Genomic DNA, 18,154 nt, shown 5'->3' on the forward strand with positions numbered 1-18,154 from the left:
GCCATACTCATCAGAAGCCTGTCTATGAGATGATCTTGACGCAGGAGGGTTGGCACTCGACGATGAACGATTGTTCTCAATACGCTCTAAACGGTCAAGGATGAGTGAAAGAGTCGCATTGTCGGCGGTGCTACTTGGGGATTGAGTGTCAGTGTGATCAGATGGCCTGCATCTGATGAGAGTTTGAAGTTGAGCTCACCTCGGGTGATCGGCCTCTCGCTTGGTACGTTTCCTAGGCCTCCTCTGAGGGTACTGGCATGAAAGGTCTAGTGTACTACATCGCTCACAAATGGGTGTGTCACGACTGCATCTCAACTGGGAGAGTAATTATGAGCATGACACACTCAGGTTGCAAGTGGATCGACAACAGGACGTACCTTTTTGCTCCGACAATTCGTACACTACCAATTAAATGTAAGTTCATTGTTATCAGGCTAATACAAGTTCCCGAATCTGTAGGGGCATGCTTCAAATGATAGCTTGATGAGAATCCTGAGGTGAGCAGGCCTTGGGATTCTCAGATTGGGTTTGATGGAAAATGCGGGCTTACCGAAAGGCCGTTCACAACAACAACTTCTTGCCGCTCCATGGACACCGGGGTCCCGAATCTCCAACGCGCGGGATGCCGAGACTGTAAGTCCAGATGGGTCAGGTATTAGATGGCGAATACAGATGACAGAGCCGCAACTGGCTCAGAGCATCCAAGGGTCTCAGTGCATGCGTACAGACCGATCAGCTTTTGCTGTCGAAGATGCGGAAACCGGATGACAAGCGCCTTACGGGCCTCAAAAACTGAAAGTCACCGTGGCCTAGGTAGGGTTCTCCACACAAGATCTCACTTTGGAGTCATGAACGGCATAGAATTGGCGAATGGCTGGAGATGTTCCTCGGAAGAAATGGCACAGTGACCGCCGACTGCCACGAGCTTGGCCTCGTCTAATGGGTCTTTTCCTCATTGGGACCGCCAGCAGCGCTCTTCCCATCCTTGGCAGCTCTGACGTGCCGCGGTCTTCAATTCTGACTGGAGGATTAGCCGTTGTGACCCACTTAACCGGTCTTTCGCACTCTCCAAAAGTGCGGCGCCGTCCCCAGATGGCTCCTTCCCGGCCGTGGTCGGTACGCCGGAACGCCTTCCGGATCGACAACGCCCAAAGGCATTTCGCACTTTCCGAGAAAACGTCCTGCAACTTCTCCACCAACGCAAATGTGGATGGAACTCAATTCGAATTCGAACACAGTCATGGAAAGTCTCTCAATTTCTCTCTTTACGAGACAAAGAATCTGTTCAATGTCGACGGTACAAAGACCCGGGTATCTCCTTGACGATCTAACGTGAAAGAGTCATTACTGAAGATCCATTACACGATCTACTTTGCCATCTTTTCTACACATCTACTTACTCCGACGACAATACAGTCCGGATCATCTCTCCCAGCCGACAGTCTTGGGGTGTATGAACTTGCCCGAGTGCTCACAGAGTCTACATTCCATCAGGGAAGAGTTGCAACATGCCGGCACCTGCGATCTTGGACCCCGGTCCTCACCCGAATGAACCCCATGCATCCACATTCGACGGTACAGAGAGCGTTTCCGTCCCATCAGACGCCGAGGAGGAAGCCGAAGAGGCAATCCACCATCTGGCTAGGCGCCTAACTTCACTATCCCATGGAGGGGGTCATTCACTGTTTCCTGAGCCATCCGACGCCTGTCTCGACCCAAAGAGCGACAAATTCGACGCCCGGAAATGGGCAGCAGCCTTCTACAGGCTACAGACCAAGGCCCTTCTCGGAAATGCACCCAATACGGTGGGTCTTGCCTTTAGGGACTTGCAAGTCTACGGTCTGGGAACGACTACGGACTATCAGAAGACTGTTGGCAACTTCTTTCTGGAGGCAGCCGCGTTGACTTCCTGGTTTTCGTCTTCAGGCAAGAAGCAGCGCATCGATATTCTGCACGACTTGGAAGGCGTTATCCAAAGTGGAGAGATGCTCGCTGTGCTTGGTCCGCCTGGCTCTGGTTGTACGACGTTGCTGAAGACTATCGCTGGCGAAACCCACGGTTTCTATATCGCCGAAGGAGCAACTATCAACTACCAAGGGATCTCCCCAAAAGAGATGAAGACGACATTCAAAGGAGAAGCAATCTACACTGCAGAATTCGACCACCATTTCCCTTACCTGACCGTCGGCGAGACCCTCTATTTTGCGGCCCGGGCTCGGTGCCCCCAGAATATGGATCTTCCCCATGGCATCTCTGAGCATCAGTACGCCGAACATCTCCGCGACGTTGTCATGGCACTTTTGGGTATCTCGCACACAAAGGACACCCGAGTAGGAGACGACTTCGTTCGTGGTGAGTAGCTCAAGCCTTCGACAACTTTGAAGCAACCTCAACTAATTAAAAGGATAGGGGTCAGTGGAGGAGAGCGGAAGAGAGTCAGTATCGCGGAGGCGGTCCTGAGCCACTCTCCCCTTCAATGCTGGGATAATAGTACGCGAGGTCTTGATTCCGCCAACGCAATCGAATTCTGTCGGACTCTTCGCATGCAGGCAGACATCTTCGGATGTAGCTCCTCTGTGGCCATCTACCAAGCACCTCAGGAAGCATATGAGGTGAGTCTCTTGCAGTTCTTTATCTACCTCGCCATGCTTTCTTTTCAACGCCAGTACCTACGTTTACCTCTATGACGTTTCGTTGCTTACCCTATGGACAGCTATTCGATAAGGTCATTGTCCTCTACCAGGGCCGTCAGATCTTCTTCGGGAGGTCCACTGATGCGAAAGCCTATTTTGAAGGACTTGGCTTCCTGTGTCCGGAGCAGAAGACCACTGCCGACTTCCTGACCTCAATGACGAGCTCTTCCGAGAGAGTCGTGCACCCGGAGTGGAAAGGTCGAACACCGCCGCGAAGCCCTGACGAGTTCGCCCAAGCCTGGAAAGATAGCCAGAACCGTCGGAGCCTGTTGAAGGAGATCGACTCTTTCGAGCAGCAGTACCCTTTCGGCGGTGACACGCACAAGCAGTTCTCCGCCACCCGAAGAGCACACCAGTCCAAAGCACAGCGATCCTCGTCACCATACACTTTGTCCTATGTGCAGCAAGTCAACCTCAATCTTTGGCGCAGTTTCAAGCTGCTGATCAGCGAGCCGTGGATGACGATTACAATGTTAACGACAAATTTCTTCGAATCTCTCATCATCTCTAGCATTTTCTACAACTTGGCACCAAATTCTTCTAGCCTCTACAACCGAAATCTCCTGATATTCTACACCATTCTCATCAATGCCATGGGTAGCATAATGGAGATTCTCACGCTCTATGGCAAGAGAAAGATTATCGAGAAGCATGCGAGATACGCACTGTATCATCCAAGTGCCGAGGCAGTCGCCGCCATGCTCGTCGACCTACCGTACAAGATGATCAACGCGTTGTTCATCAACGTGCCAATTTATTTCATGACGAATCTACGACGCGAATCAGCTGGGCCCTTTTTCTTCTTCCTCTTATTCTCGTTTACCATCACCGTTTCCATGTCCATGATCTTTCGATTCCTCGGCTCTGTCACCAAGACGACCTCACAAGCTCTGGCACCCTCAGCCATTATCCTGTTAGCGCTGATGCTGTTCAGCGGCTTTGCTATGCCTCAGTCATATCTCAGTGACTGGATTGGGTGGATTCGCTGGATCAATCCCGTTTTCTACGCACAGGAAAGTCTCGCGCTCAATGAATTCATTGGACGGTACTTCACCTGCTCGCAATTCGTCCCCACGGGACCCGGTTACACAAGTTCTACCTTGGACGAGCGTGTCTGTGATATTGGAGGGGCGATGCCAGGATCTGGCTTTGTCAATGGCGAGGAGCACCTCCGTGTCGTTTACGGGTTCCCGGCCAGTCATCGCTGGAGAAACTTTGGCATCTTGGTTGCCATCACCCTCTTCTTCATGATTCTCTATCTCGTCGCCGTCGAGCTGGTGTCTTCTGAGAGATCCAAGGGCGAAGTCCTCCTTTTCAAGCGCCGGGCTCTGAAGAGTGTCAAGAAGGGCCATGGTGATCTCGAGACTTTGGGAGAAAATCAGTCGCAACCGGCGATACAGGTGGACGACGACAGCGACCATTCGGACCTTGCGAAACAAACATCCGTGTTCCATTGGAATGATGTTTGTTACGATGTGCAGGTCAAAGGCGAGACCCGCAGGATCCTTGATCACTGTGACGGTTGGGTGAAGCCTGGGACCCTGACGGCACTGATGGTGGGTTCCCGCCCTGTTGTGAATGCTTCACGGAACATGGCTAATGTGTGTACTGCAGGGAGTTTCGGGGGCTGGTAAGACGAGTCTTCTAGACGTGTTGGCCAGTCGCGTCACTATGGGTGTCGTTAGTGGGGAGATGCTCGTCAACGGCCAGCTTCGGGATTCTTCGTTCCAGCGCAAGACGGGATACGTTACGCAGCAGGACCTCCACCTTCATACGGCGACAGTGAAAGAGGCGTTGAGTTTCAGCGCTCTACTACGGCAACCTGGGCGGTACAGCCGGGAGGAGAAATTGGCCTACGTGGATACGGTGATTGATCTCCTCGGCATGCAGGAGTACGCCGAAGCAGTGATTGGGGATTTGGGTGAGGGGTTGAATGTTGAACAACGCAAACGTCTGACCATCGGCGTAGAGCTAGCTGCCCGGCCGCAGCTACTGCTCTTCCTGGACGAACCAACATCGGGCCTCGATAGTCAGACGTCATGGTCAATCTGCGATTTGATGGAGAAACTGACAAGAAACGGGCAAGCCATTCTTTGCACGATTCATCAGCCGTCAGCATCACTGTTTCAGAGGTTCGATCGGTTGCTGCTGCTTGCAAGAGGTGGACGGACTGTGTACTTCGGCGACATCGGCAAGAACTCTCACGTTCTCATCGACTATCTCAGCCGGCACGGAGCTCCAGCCTACCAATCTGGGTCCAACCCTGCCGAGTACATGCTGGAAGTGATTGGAGCAGCACCGAAGGCGCACACCGATATCGACTGGCCTGCCGTGTGGAGAGACAGCAAGGAACACCGGGGGGTTCAGACTGAGCTCGCGAGATTATCATCACATGCAGATGAAAAAGGGGCCACGGCGACAACAACAGATCATGATGCGTCTACGTACGCAGAGTTTGCTGCAGGTTTTGGTGTGCAGATACGTGAGGTGACAAGACGGGTCTTTCAGCAGTACTGGCGCAGTCCTTCGTACATCTTTTCCAAGTCCATCTTGACGTTTGGATCGGTAAGTGCCATGGCGCATTGCACTTGATCACGGAAATCAAGGAACTGACCGAGGCTTGGGCACCAATAGGCTTTGTTCATTGGATTTACACTTCTCGGCGGCAACAACACCGAGAGCGGTCTCCGGAATCAGATGTTCGGCGTCTACATCTTCCTTTTCATCTTCAGTCAGATGGTGCAGCAGATCATGCCGGTCTTCGTCTCCCAGCGCACCATGTATGAAGCACGCGAACGACCGGCGAAGTCATACTCATGGATGGCGTTTATCGGTGCTAATGTTATTGTTGAGATGTTTTGGAATTCTGTAAGTGACTACCACGGGCAAGACAAAGCCTCTAACCGACGCAAGAATTCTTGACTGACGAATTGGCGACTAGATCATGGCCATCTTCTCGTTTCTGTTTTGGTTCTATCCAATGAGGCTCGATCGCAACGCTGAATGGACAGATGCCATTCACTCGCGCGGCATCACGTTCTTCCTCATCTGCTGGGTCTTCTTCTTATTCTCGAGCACATTTGCGCACCTCATGATTGCTGGGCTCGGCAGCGCCGAGGTCGCGGGTGGGATCATGAATCTACTCTTTATCCTAATGTTTGCTTTCTGCGGGTAAGTGCATCCCGGGTCTCTCGGTTCATCCCAAATTCCCAATTGAGGTGAACCGGCGGGTTGGATCGAAACGAGCTGACAATGTCAAAAAGTGTACTAGCCGGCCCGGAAGATCTGCCGGGTTTCTGGATCTTCATGTATCGCGTCAATCCGTTCACCTATGTCGTCGAGGGCTTCCTCAGCGTCGGTCTCGCCAATGCGCCGGTGGTTTGCAGCGCGGCCGAGCTGCTCGAGTTTGTTGCGGCCGCCAACGGCACCTGTGGCGAGTACATGGCAGAGTACATCCGAGAGAAGGGCGGATACTTGGTGGATGCTGGTTCGAGTGCTTGCCAGTACTGCGGCATGGCCGATACAAATGCGTTTCTGTCGAGCATGAACATGAGCTTCGACAACAGATGGCGCGATTTCGGTCTAATTTGGGCGTTTTGCGTGTTCAATGTCGCAGCGGCAGCGGCGTTGTACTGGATGGTGAGGGTTCCGAAAAATGACTTCAAGAGTCGCAATGCGGGCAAGGCTTGATATTGGAATAGAGGTAAAAAAGTATTGGTTGCACTGGGAAAAAGGGAGGCCATCAAAGTATTTGATTTTGATCCCATCTCAGTATGGGACGATTAGATAGTAAATCTCGCAATGTGAGGTCGAGACATGGAGTCTCAAAGAGGGGATAGCATGGTACATTGAGCAATGCGGATAGTCAATTCATGCAGGCCGTAGTAAATTACATTGCAGATAGAATCGTTACACATCGACGCCGTACAAGTATGAGATGGAAAAAGAGAAATACGAAATAGTACAACAGCCCAGTGACGCCATCAACCGCTCTTCACTTGGTTCTAAACCGTCAGACGAACCAGACCCTACTCCTGCCATCCAGCCATGGAGCTCGCCATCTCCCAGTCTCCGCTCGCAACCTGCCGCCAGCTAGACGAGATCTGACACTCCTCAGCCTCGAGCTCGTCGTTGTCATTCATGCGGAAGATGGTGACGTCGCAGCAGATGGACATGGCCATGAGACCGACCTCGCAGACGTGGGGCTTGTGCATCTTGAAGCTCATGGGCGGGTCGGCGTGCTCCTTGAGCATCTCCTTGAGGGTGGGCTCGGAGCGCTCCGAGTAGACTTCCGCATCGCCGAACAGGATCGGGTTGCACATGATGCCGCCCTTGCCGATATACTTGAGGGCGCTCTTGGGCTTGTGGCAGAGGGCGCCCCAGAGGAGCGTCTCCATCTCGATTGCTTTGGCGTGGTTGCGGAGTTTGATGGTGTTGAGGGGTCCTTCTTCGTCCGAGTCGTCTTCTTCGTCGGAGGAGTAGTGGCGCATTTGCTGGGGTCCCTGCTTTTCCTTCTTTTCCTTTTTGGATTTGCTGGACTTCTTGTTCTTCTTCTTTTCGACGCCGTTTTCGCCGTCAGGGGAAGCACCGTCGGCCTTCTTCTCGCGGCGGGCTAGTTGTTTGCCTTCGAGGTTGGCATCGTCGGCGACGCCTGATAATTGGGGCTTCTTCTTCTTCTGCTTCTGTTCGGCGCCCGGGCCGTGGGGGGAGGGGTCTGTTGTGAGACCTAGGACGGAAGGCATTTTGGGTGGTTTTGGTTGGGGGTTGGTTCTTATTCTGCTTTAGATACGCTTCTGGATGGATATTGTATCGCTAGATGCCGCTATGATATGCTCCGGGAAATCGTGAACTCGTCAAGTCGTTTTTTGCTCGCTATAGAATATCGGGAGAAGGTTGAGCTACGAAACGTAGCACTAAGATGGGGATGCAGACTACTAAAGGCGATGGGAAAGGGGGCACACTTGCATCATACGTCGTTCTGTGTGCTTCAGTCACGCGGTCCTTGCGTAGAACGACAAGACGTTGACGTTCATGTCCCAGAGTTTTTCCCCAGCGCTTCTCCTTCTCTGCGTTTGCCCGGCCGAATCTTGGAATTTTCCTGCTTTGATGCACTGAATGTGACGTCAGCCGTCGTGGCCGCACGGCGCGGTGGTGGATGGGAGAAACAGGGTTTCATCAGTGGGCAGCACGTCGTTCGCGGGGGAAGAGCTGGGAGCTCTCTTCTTCCCATGCAGCAAATCCCCATTGCCAATTGGGGGTGGCAGACTGCAGACGGGGGGGCCACAGCAGCGAGCCCCGCACTGCGATCGAAATGACATCAGGTCCTGCAGGATGCAACTGTGCGGCGATCTCTTAGACTCTTTCAGGAGTCCAGAACGCTGACTCAGCTGGGGTTTTGCTGGGTTGGGCCAGGGGATATCCCTGATTTGAGGGACGAACAGGGCAAAGGATGAGGTAGGAAGATGTCAGTGAGTGAGAGACCACCAGACTAGATTCTGGACACTGAGTGCAAATTAATTGATATGTGTGGCTGAATCCCGTCGTTGCCGCATAGCCGCTAACACTCTTAATTGGCGGCGCATGAAAAGTAAACGTTTCCCACGCTGCGATTTCGAGCTAGACTAAGCTGTTGTCGTGTCTAGTAGGCTGTTGAATCGAAGCGGCGTGAGCGGGTTTCAGAACTTCTTGACGTCCATAATCTTTAGGCAGAGCTTCCCCGCACCCGCTTGACGGTGGAATAAATCGAGAAGCCATCCATTCATGCCGAGAGGTTTCGGTCGCGAAAAACAGCCACTTTGGTTGGGTCGCCGTTGACAATATTCAGCTCAAAGACCCGTCAAAAAGGGCGTACCGTGGGATCATGAAAATCGGACAAGTCAAGGGAGGCGAAGATGACGGACGAACGAAAGGCTGTGAGTGGATGTTGCTTGAAACTGAGTGCCCAGCAGGCACCCACGGCATCGTAACATTGGTCCTAGAGTCAGTCCAATTGGCTTTGCCGAGTGTCGAGAAGCCTGTTTTGATGTTTCTTTCAAAGACATGGGGAATCCGCTCATTGGAATCCTCCGCTGGCCTTGAGATGGACAAAATGTGTACGACTTACTTATTCAACAAAGGAACTGTTGGTTTCGTATAGCCTGTGCTACATCTTTGAAGTCCATCAAACGGATATGTGTTCTGAAGATTAATATGGAACAGCTGCTTGTATCTTACCGAGACAAAATATGACAGCCGCCGGCTCGCGGAAAACCGGAGCTTGACCGGAGCAGCCCGAAGACATGTGGGGCGTGCTTCGGAGTAACCTCGAAAACGACCTCGGGGTTTCGCCGTGTTTTTAAGTGCAACTAGGCACCTCGCTGCTCCGATTCAGACCGATGCGGGGAACCCGTGTCTCGAGGGGCTACAAGCAGATTACGAACAAGCATCTCGTGCGCGAGACTTCACTTTACTTCAACCTGCACACGCACCGTCTCGCAAAAGGATGGGAAAAATGGCTGATGCCAATTCTGCTCAGTGAGTGATCCGAAGCTAGCTGGTGATGTTGAAGCTTAAAACTGAACACCCTGGGCCAACAGGTCGACCCTCTCGCCGGATAGCTGGGATACTCATGTCCATGTATTCGATGCGTCGATAGGGCCCTTTGCGCCTGGAAGATCGTACACGCCAGCGCAGGCTACGGCTGCACAGTTGTTCAAATTCAGTTCAAGCCTGAGCCAGGCACAACCTTCCAACGTTGTAATCGTCCAGCCTTCTCCGTACGGAACTGATAATTCGGTCCTCCTGCGTTCAATGGAGACCTTGCGTGAGGGTGGCAGTCGCATCGTCCGAGGCATCGCCGTGGTGGATATCGAGCATACGTCTGACGCGAACCTCCAAGAGCTGCATGATCATGGTGTTCGCGGGTTGAGGATAAACAAGCAGGCGGATGGGAAGTCCACAGATCTCGAGGCTTTTCGAGAGACTATTTTGCAAACTGCTGCAAGGATTCAACACCTTCCGGGCTGGAAGGTTCAGCTCTTTTGCGCTCCTGCTATGTGGGAAGGTGAGTTCCACCGTTGACTGCCAGTCGAAAACAGGGGGGTGCAAAGACTAAAGGGAGACACAGATCTGTACGAGACGATAGTCTCCCTTCCAGTTCAAGTAATTGCAGACCACGTTGGCGGCATGCGAGCTCTATCCAAATTGCAGCTCAACGCTGAAGCAAGCGGCCTAGACGATCCCACGAAACAACCCGGCTTCGAGGCTCTGGTAAGACTTGCAAGAGCCTCAAAGGTCATTATCAAGTTGTCGGGATTCTACCGACTCTCCGAGATGGTCAAATCTGGTTGCGAGGACATGGAGCCGATTGTCAAGGCTCTCGTTGAGGCGGTACCGCAGCGCTTGGTTTGGGGCAGCGACTGGCCTCATACTGGGGAGGGTAAAGATCGCCTTAATCGAGGTGTGGACGCGGTGGAGAATTTTAGAGAGATAAACGACGCCCTCATTGTCTGCAATTTGAGAAGCTGGGTTAAGAATGAGGAGGTTTGGACGGATTTGATGGTTCAGAATCCTGCGAGATTCTACAGCTGAGCAGCGTTAAGCGGTCGTTCCTGATCTTACTGATGATGTTTTAGAACGGTCTTCTTACTGCCTTATCAAGTAGTACCCAACTCGCAATAGAAATATTTATTAACCAGTATGGTCCGCATTGAAATCAGAATGAATGTTTTAAATGCACTCTATGTGGCAATGAGGAGTTTCTTCAAACCTGCAGGAGAGTTGGTGGATTTCCTAGAGACTTTGTTCGCCCGATAAACGGACGGCTTAAGTCCGACGTCTCCTCCGCAAACGTCAGCGAGCCGTTAGTCTGCAGGGATGTAGACGAATCGAGACCTACAAATCGGGAGAATAAGCAACATGCATGGAGCTAAAATAGCTTGATATCATTGAAAGAGGTCATTATCACCGCATTCTTGACTGTTGTTGAATTACTAGTCACAATGAAGGGACTTCAATAGTCATGTCTTGCTTACGGTGGCACATTTATTGTCGGGACCTCTGGGCCATTGTGCGTGATCCACTGATCTCGAATTGTCTTGCAAGAACCTGCCTGATATTGGCTTGAGCTCTTGGTCCGTATGCGTCTGAAATTTGAAGCCCAAAGAGACACAAATTGACAACTCGCAGCATCAGCTTTATTATTGAGTAGATCCATCGCAACGGACTGCCAGATCTTACAACCGTTAAGTCCGATAAGCGGCATGAGCAACGCTCTCTTCATCAACGTTGTCGGACTCCGAGACCCCGCTGGGATGGACCATGTTGCCCTATGCCTTGGTTCGTGATGGGGTTTGTTTTATCCTCCATCTCAATTGCCGTCGGAGATTTCAAGACTCCTTAGGTATACTGAACTAGGTAAGCTGGAAGACTTGTAGGGCCGAGTGTGTACCTAAGCATACTGAAAGTACATGTAGCCACGACACTATGCTTATCTGGACTACGCGCATCGAGCCATCGCTCAATCGTCACCCTGATGGCAGGTTTAATGTGTCTCAAAACGCCTAGCCTAAAATTGATCAACTTACAAAGACCTTTCAACTCGCTCGCTTCCGGATTCGAAGTGGACTCGGGTGGGATCGCGATCCACGCCAGGGGCTCTGTAGCTGGGTCCCGCGCAGTGCCGCGTTGCACCTAAAGATCCGCTGAACATGCGGACGAATATCGATCCGCATCTACCCAATTCCAGGATTCCAAAGTCGAACTCCAGAAATGTCCCAACGTCATGGTGGAAGCACGGGGCACAGGTGGCTCCGAGTTGGACAGTATGATTCTTGCCGCTTGGCAATGAAACCCTGTATGCGTTCTCGGACTTTGTTCCTATGCCCGGCTTGCAGAGTTTCTACTCACCGCTTGGAGCTGCTCCACGGGCGGCTTCACATGGCAAAGGTTGATATAAAGGCGAGCATGCTCAACGCAGCTCAGTTTCTTTCGTTGTACTAATTCATCCAAAACAAGAGCGACACTAGTCCATCGTACCATTATTAGCTCAACCAAAACATCCCCATCAAGTACCCCACAGTTTGAACTCATCTCACGATGTCCGGCCTTCAAACCCTTTTCGCGCCGGCTCCCGAGCCCAAGACCGAGCTCGGTCGATACCGCGTCCTGTCCACCACCGCGGGTGTCAGGGTCTCCCCCCTCTGCCTAGGTGCCATGTCCATCGGCTCTGCGTGGTCGTCCTTCATGGGTTCCATGGAGAAGGAGGACTCGTTTAAGCTTCTCGACGCCTTTGTCGATGCCGGCGGCAACTTCATCGACACCGCCAACAACTACCAGAACGAGGAATCCGAGGAGATTTTGGGAGAATGGATGACTGCCAGGAAGAACCGGGACACCATGTTCATTGCGACCAAGTTCACGACGCAGTACCGCAAACAGGCGCTCGGACCCGGCAAATGTGTCAATTATTCTGGCAACCACAAGAAGTCGCTGCACCTCTCGGTCCGGGATTCCCTCAGAAAGCTGCAGACGGACTACATTGACCTGCTCTATATACACTGGTGGGATTGGACGACCTCTGTCGAGGAGCTGATGGACTCGCTCCACATTCTGGTCGAGCAGGGAAAGGTCCTGTACCTCGGCGTTTCTGATACACCCGCTTGGGTCGTTTCCGCTGCGAACACCTACGCCAAGGCGCATGGCAAGACCCAGTTCTCCGTCTACCAGGGTCGCTGGAACGTCCTCATCCGCGACATGGAGCGGGACATCATCCCAATGGCTCGCCACTTTGGCATGGCCCTCTGTCCCTGGGATGTCCTTGGCGGCGGCAAGTTGCAGTCCAGGAAGCAGCTCGAGGAGCGCAAGAAGGCTGGCGAGGGCTTGCGTGCCATGTTTGGAGGGGATCAATCCGATGATCAACGCAAGGCCAGTGAGGTTCTTGAGGAAGTTGCCAAGGAGCATGGCATTGAGAGCATTCAACAGATTGCCCTGGCCTATGTCATGCAAAAGGCACGCTACGTTTTCCCGATTGTTGGTGGTCGCAAGGTGGAGCACTTGGAAGACAATATCAAGGCCTTGAGCATCCACCTCACTGGGGATCAGATCAAGAAGATTGAGAGCTTCAAGGAGTTCGACATTGGTTTCCCGATGAATTTCATTCTCGAAGATCCCAGAGAGGGTGGCGCAACGGCACCATTGGTAGCTGCTTCCGCCCCGATGGCGTGGCAGTCTCAGGGTAAGCCGATTGGGCACGAGTAGAGAGAGCACCTTGAAAGTTTCCACAATCCAAAGGTTAAGATCAATAATCGTAAGGTCCATTTGGAATCGAATGTTCCTTGTTCATTAACATTATCTTGATATCATCTGAATCTCGTGTTCGTGGATGCTGTCTCATCAAGTCATAAATCTCAGCAAACAGCTAAGCTAACACCCGTCCGTCTGACCATCTGAAGTCTTATTTCTTCCGGATATCCGGTGTCTTGGATATCAATGTCTTCTGAGAATCCACAGTTGAACCCGAAGAAGTGGACGAGGCTCCGGCAGTTGACATTGAAGCACCTGACGAAACAATAGGAATCTTGTCTTCCTCAGGCTGCGCCACAGGTCTTCCGGACGCTCTCTCCGATCTTCTAACCGTGCTTCGAACCCTCATTTTAATAGCCTCGGGAAGATACCTGGTCTTGATTGCTGTATCACGCAGCAAAACCCGCAATACGGGAATAGTCGACGCCATGATCGTAATGGCTGTCTCAGCCCCAGCCCAGACGGCCAACTCTGCTCCTCCGTCTGTAAACAGCGTTAGATGAATACCAACGATCAGCTGAGCCTAAACTTACGAGAAAAATCACCAGTGGTATCATTTACTGAACGCATGTACGATGCTTTAACGAACGCTGCCATTCCGGCCCTGTCACAAATGCGTTAGACTCTGATCATAGATCGTCAGCAGTGCGAGTAACTTACAACACTCCCATACTCAACGCCACAGACACACCGATCTTCTCCTTCTTGCTCAGAGTAAGACCCGATGACTCCTCGGCCGGCCTGGGCCGCATAAGAATGAGCCATGGGATGATAGACAAGGCGATATCGAGAAGGCCGGAGTAGACTAGTAAGAGCTTAGCACAGCTCAGGAAGCCTGGGGGGTTGGCACGTTGGATGCTGTCTTACCACTAACGAAGATTCCGAACGAAACAACCCACTTGAGATCGTAGCAGGTTCCATCGGCGAAAGGCTTCCATCTCTTTTCCAATGGGACACACCCAATCCAAAATGACAAGGAGGAGAACGTAAAGAGTACGTTCATAGAAATGATTGAAAACCACACAAAAGCTTTCTTCCATCCATCGCACATCCGTAATAACGATATGGCGAAGGCAGTCTTGCTCCAGACTTGACCGACAAAGGAGCACGTAATGGATGAAAGGCCAACAATGGCTAGTACCGTAATGTTATCAACTGTAATGGGGAAGTCGGGCCGACCGAATCGGGATTTGATGATGAACTCATTAAGTGCGGCATCTGATGCTAGGACCAGCTACGTGGGACTTGTTAACACTAGGACGGTGACGAGGTCGTCCATGAGGTGAGAAATCTTACCCAGGAGGCAACCAGAAGAATGTCCTCGATCCGGATCTTTGTATACGTGTAGGATATTTTGCAGTATATCCTCAACCCAAGAAACACTGCTGAGAGAACGACTAGTGTCCATAGGACCGTTTGAATATTCTCGGCCTGGGCGGTATCGTCGGCACGGATATTGAGGACCAACAGCGTCGTATCCAACTCGGACTTTGTCAAGTACGTCTGGTTGGCAGCCCTGGCCACAGAGCCCAGCTCTTTGATCTGGCTTCTCGAACAGTGCTCACATCCTGGCGGAGGCACTACGGCCATATTCGATGTTCCGATATGGATGTCGGTTGCAAGAGCGGCAGCGACACCTTCATGGCATGGACAGTCAGCACATGTCCGATGTATCTGACTGAACGGAACGTTGGGATTTATAAGATCGACTGAATATGAAGCGTCGTACACGAAGACCACACCAACACTCACATCCCTTAGGAAACAGGTGAGTGGCGCCGTTTCATTATGTATATGAGCTCCATGTGGAGACCGGTGGACCACGAGGAGAACTGACAAGCTTCAGCCAGGATGACCATGACTGATCAAGCCCTGGAATCAAAAGCTTCGCATCGCAGCATCGAGCGGACACACGCGCGTCCGATCAAGATCCACAGTCCGCTTGCTGTTGCTGCTGAACAAAGGGGCGAAGCCCGGGCCAACATCTCTTACTTCGAGATATTCAGGCTCCGTGCGCCGACGGTTTGGAAAGATGAATAGAAGACAACCGGAAAGAGCTTCGCTCTCATAGGACGGCACCTCTCCTCGGCGCTCCCTACGAGGACTTCCTTGTGCCAAGACGAGAGAGGCTCTTTGAACTCTCTTCCGTCTTGACTTTTCTCCCTCCGCCGGCATACTCGTGGGCACGGCGATGTGGAGACGCAAGTCTTCTCTTTCTCATCTCTTGCCCACCTCGGGCCGCCCACTGGCTCAGCGAACGGGCTATTTGAGTTATCACCACTGTCACAGCCATGTCGCGACTGAAGAAGAATCCCAGGGGCGCATGGCCAATGTGTCCGATCCGGCCTTGTCTTTGCAAAAGCTTGACTTTCAATCAGATGTGTGCTGCGTTCGATCAGGGTACCCCGGCTTTGACTCAACTCCCCCAGCATTACGGTCCTGACAGGATCTGTGAGGCGCGCTTCGCCTTCTTCACCCACCCACTGGCCGCTTTTCTGTTCCCCACTTTTTCTTTTGGCATTCGTCTCTTATCCTTATTCGGAATGCCGCAGTTCCGCTGCAGTGATTCTTTCTCCCATCTTTGCGGCCAACAGTTTGTCAGCTCGCGGCAATGGTGAGGTTTCGCGGAAACAGCACTAGCCATGGGGAACTGGCAGTTGTTTCGCTTGTTTACTTTTCCTCCCGTTACCTGTAGCTTAACGGTTCTTCCCGTTGCGGGGAGATCTTGGCGTCTTGGAGGCATGCCCTTGTGATTTCCCTTACTCGGTCATTGTAGGATCTACGGCGTAGGTGCAGCGGGGGACCATTTAGACCATATAAGACAGGTCAGTATGACGAACTACCTCCTCAGCTCGCCGCGGAAGCATTCTCAGCTGTCAACACGACTTAGCTCCTCACGATTCAGCTTTCTCGTAATATCCCCACTTACATGCGGCGGCGGCACGGCGGATGGGCCTCCCTCCTTTGGCCCAAAGTCACATGCAAGTCATTTCCAACGAAACGACTCGCCATGCAAAAGGTTTCTTGGGACGAAGAAGCAGGTCTTGATCTTTTACCCGTGAAACCTCATACTTTCCTGCCCGTTCCTATGTCCATCCACTCAATTTCCCCGCGCCCCTCCAACTGCGACAAATCGGGAAGTGGTTGTGCCGGTGATGGGATCGTCCCAAGAGCAATGTCCGCCCATAGGCCTTTCTCCTTCCCTCTGCCTTCTCTGTCAGTACGTCACGTCCAGACCCTTTCGTTGGACTGGTTCGTTGGGAGGAATGGCTAGACGTAGGGCGGTGGCGGCGAAACATTCACAGTTCCATTCAACTTGACCGACAAAGCGCGATCGCGACAGACGCGGTGTTAATCGCAACCAACCGTTGGAGCTTGTCACCTTGTCAAGGGCAGTAAGCGGGAAAGGACAACCGTTTCTCGCGCGTCGCTTGGCAGCCATTCATGTGCAGCTGCACTCTCATCAGAGGAATCAGCTATTACTCACTCTCAATAGCACAGAGTTCGCCAAGCAACGGCCTTGCTTGACTTGCATCCTGCAGATTCTTCCTAACCCTCTATCTGTTCGTTTTCTTGGACATGTCTCATATCAGCTAAGTAGTACACTAGAGCTGGAGGGGTAGCAAGGCACCCGTGACAAGATGCCTTCCTTGGGGCCGCCATGCATCTTGGAAACAGTCAGTTACCCGGAGACTACTACGCAAGTATATAGACTCCTGCAGTGCTAGCTCTTCAGCCTCAAGTGCCGATGATCGTGCATACTTGACGCAGCTTGGCCATAGCTTATGCTTAAATCCGTCGGCCCCAAGAGATGTGGGACTAAGGGGCGGCCCTTCATCCGGTAGGGCCCAGACATTTCATCAGGATATGAACCAAGGGCTTTGAAGCTTTAACCTCGACTGGCAAATCAAAGCTCACATTCAGCTCCTCCCGTCGGCACCTACATGAGACCTCATCGACGCAGCAAAACAGTGATCGCCGTGCTGAAGCAGAAGTTATTACTCGCAGGCGATAGACTGGTGATTTATCTAATGTTACGCTTCTTGGGAGGACTTGGCACATCTAGCCTTGCCATAGAAACGATGCTCGGCTTGTTGAAACAGGTCACAAGTTATTGCAGGTGGATCACACATAATTAATGAGCACAGAGATGACGGTGAAATTCCGAGTAGGTATAGGTAAGGAAGGTATGGAGAATATGGTAGGTGGACCATAAAGAAGAATCTGGTAGTTCGGAAATTTGCAGCTACAAATATGCAAAACATAATGGCTGACGTACGACTCTGATCAACAGTTCAAGTTAATGTTATGGGAATGTCTGTCACAGACCAACGCTTGAAATCAATAAAGACGAACAAGGCTTCACTAAGACCATGGCTCTAATTATCTTAAGATCTGAACATAATGACATGACCAGATGAACTAGACTTGCCGTCGTAGTCGTCTTGATGTGTCCTAGTTCATTCAACAGAGATGCACCCGGTTTACGGCAATAGCACGAGACAAAAGATCTACAAAATTAGAAACTGCTGCATGCAGGTCGCAATGCTAAACCATGCACCCACGCTTTAGCGGTCAATACTTCCCGACTTTTAAGATTTCCCCCTGAAGCAAAAGCTAGCGTCTACCCGCACAGGCTGAATGAATCAACGACATCCAACGGGCCGTATTTGAGACCGAGGAATGTGATGTGGAGAATTTGGTGTCAAGAACCTAGAATTGACTTGTAGTTCGCAGCGGCCCAGCCTCGCTGCTGCGCGCGGACCGGCACGGGGCGGAAGCATGTCGCAGCGCATGTTCTCAGACAATAATCATAGTTTGAATTTAAGATTGATGGACATATGCCAAGCCATGTTCATCGACCAGAGTTGACCAACCACAATCGCGAACATGTCCCTCTTCATGTCCACTTGTCAACGACTCGAGAGTGTAAACGAAGACATCGTGAAAGCCAGGTCAGGCTAGCGTTACCTGCAAAGCTTGTCACATGGTCTCATGGAGTTCTTAGAAGAGTCTTTGCCGTTCCACCCGTAACGTATGAACTGGGGGGCGAGAGCTTGACGTCAGCTGAGCCTTCTGGAAATGTTGTCGGTCGTGGTGGCTGAAGAGGAGACAGCTCCGATTGGACCTGCCTAAAGAAGAGTTGACTAGCGGGTTGACTGGGCTGACTACCCACTACA

The 18,154-nt window shown here is 51.9% G+C and overlaps 6 protein-coding genes across 6 annotated transcripts; 3 read left to right on the plus strand and 3 right to left on the minus strand.

The window, feature by feature from the left end:
* Positions 1-1,508: 1,508 nt before the first annotated feature.
* BDP81DRAFT_315806 (ABC-2 type transporter) lies at positions 1,509-6,383 on the plus strand (the record flags this gene model as incomplete). Its single annotated transcript, XM_060584115.1, has 7 exons — positions 1,509-2,352; positions 2,410-2,612; positions 2,714-4,249; positions 4,308-5,258; positions 5,328-5,561; positions 5,635-5,864; positions 5,957-6,383. 7 exons carry the CDS (start codon positions 1,509-1,511, stop codon positions 6,381-6,383), a joined length of 4,425 nt encoding a protein of 1,474 aa, XP_060447048.1.
* A 169-nt stretch (positions 6,384-6,552) lies between these two features.
* On the minus strand, positions 6,553-7,794 carry BDP81DRAFT_208087 (uncharacterized protein). The gene has a single exon (XM_060582636.1). It carries the CDS (start codon positions 7,433-7,435, stop codon positions 6,722-6,724), a length of 714 nt encoding a protein of 237 aa, XP_060447049.1. The 5' UTR covers positions 7,436-7,794; the 3' UTR covers positions 6,553-6,721.
* A 1,263-nt stretch (positions 7,795-9,057) lies between these two features.
* On the plus strand, positions 9,058-10,369 carry BDP81DRAFT_424983 (uncharacterized protein). Its single transcript, XM_060590173.1, has 3 exons — positions 9,058-9,206; positions 9,269-9,735; positions 9,799-10,369. Exons 1-3 carry the CDS (start codon positions 9,175-9,177, stop codon positions 10,260-10,262), a joined length of 963 nt encoding a protein of 320 aa, XP_060447050.1. The 5' UTR covers positions 9,058-9,174; the 3' UTR covers positions 10,263-10,369.
* Positions 10,370-11,562: 1,193 nt separating this feature from the next.
* Positions 11,563-12,997, plus strand: BDP81DRAFT_208108 (aryl-alcohol dehydrogenase AAD14). Its single transcript, XM_060582637.1, has 2 exons — positions 11,563-11,630; positions 11,688-12,997. The coding sequence occupies exon 2, from the start codon at positions 11,769-11,771 to the stop codon at positions 12,927-12,929; it is 1,161 nt and encodes a 386-aa protein (XP_060447051.1). The 5' UTR covers positions 11,563-11,630; positions 11,688-11,768; the 3' UTR covers positions 12,930-12,997.
* Positions 12,998-13,487: 490 nt separating this feature from the next.
* BDP81DRAFT_460063 (uncharacterized protein) lies at positions 13,488-14,564 on the minus strand (the record flags this gene model as incomplete). Its single annotated transcript, XM_060593611.1, has 4 exons — positions 13,488-13,578; positions 13,635-13,779; positions 13,842-14,208; positions 14,271-14,564. The coding sequence occupies 4 exons, from the start codon at positions 14,562-14,564 to the stop codon at positions 13,488-13,490; spliced, it is 897 nt and encodes a 298-aa protein (XP_060447052.1).
* A 1,601-nt stretch (positions 14,565-16,165) lies between these two features.
* Positions 16,166-16,514, minus strand: BDP81DRAFT_424988 (uncharacterized protein). Its single transcript, XM_060590174.1, has one exon. It carries the CDS (start codon positions 16,414-16,416, stop codon positions 16,192-16,194), a length of 225 nt encoding a protein of 74 aa, XP_060447053.1. The 5' UTR covers positions 16,417-16,514; the 3' UTR covers positions 16,166-16,191.
* Positions 16,515-18,154: the final 1,640 nt, after the last annotated feature.

The sequence above is a fragment of the Colletotrichum phormii genome (genome assembly GCF_030913505.1).
Source record: "Colletotrichum phormii strain CBS 102054 chromosome Unknown BDP81scaffold_7, whole genome shotgun sequence".
Taxonomy (NCBI): domain Eukaryota; kingdom Fungi; phylum Ascomycota; class Sordariomycetes; order Glomerellales; family Glomerellaceae; genus Colletotrichum; species Colletotrichum phormii.

Excerpts from the sequence above, each read along its gene's own strand:
- BDP81DRAFT_208087 (XM_060582636.1), bottom strand. The coding sequence starts at position 7,435 with ATGCCTTCCGTCCTAGGTCTCACAACAGACCCCTCCCCCCACGGCCCG.
- BDP81DRAFT_424983 (XM_060590173.1), top strand. The coding sequence starts at position 9,175 with ATGGGAAAAATGGCTGATGCCAATTCTGCTCA. Across the intron at positions 9,207-9,268 it reads GCTGATGCCAATTCTGCTCA|GTCGACCCTCTCGCCGGATA; the intron begins GTGAGTGATCCG and ends CTGGGCCAACAG. Across the intron at positions 9,736-9,798 it reads CGCTCCTGCTATGTGGGAAG|ATCTGTACGAGACGATAGTC; the intron begins GTGAGTTCCACC and ends AGGGAGACACAG.
- BDP81DRAFT_208108 (XM_060582637.1), top strand. The coding sequence starts at position 11,769 with ATGTCCGGCCTTCAAACCCTTTTCGCGCCGGCTCCCGAGCCCAAGACC.
- BDP81DRAFT_424988 (XM_060590174.1), bottom strand. The coding sequence starts at position 16,416 with ATGGCTGCCAAGCGACGCGCGAGAAACGGTTGTCCTTTCCCGCTTACT.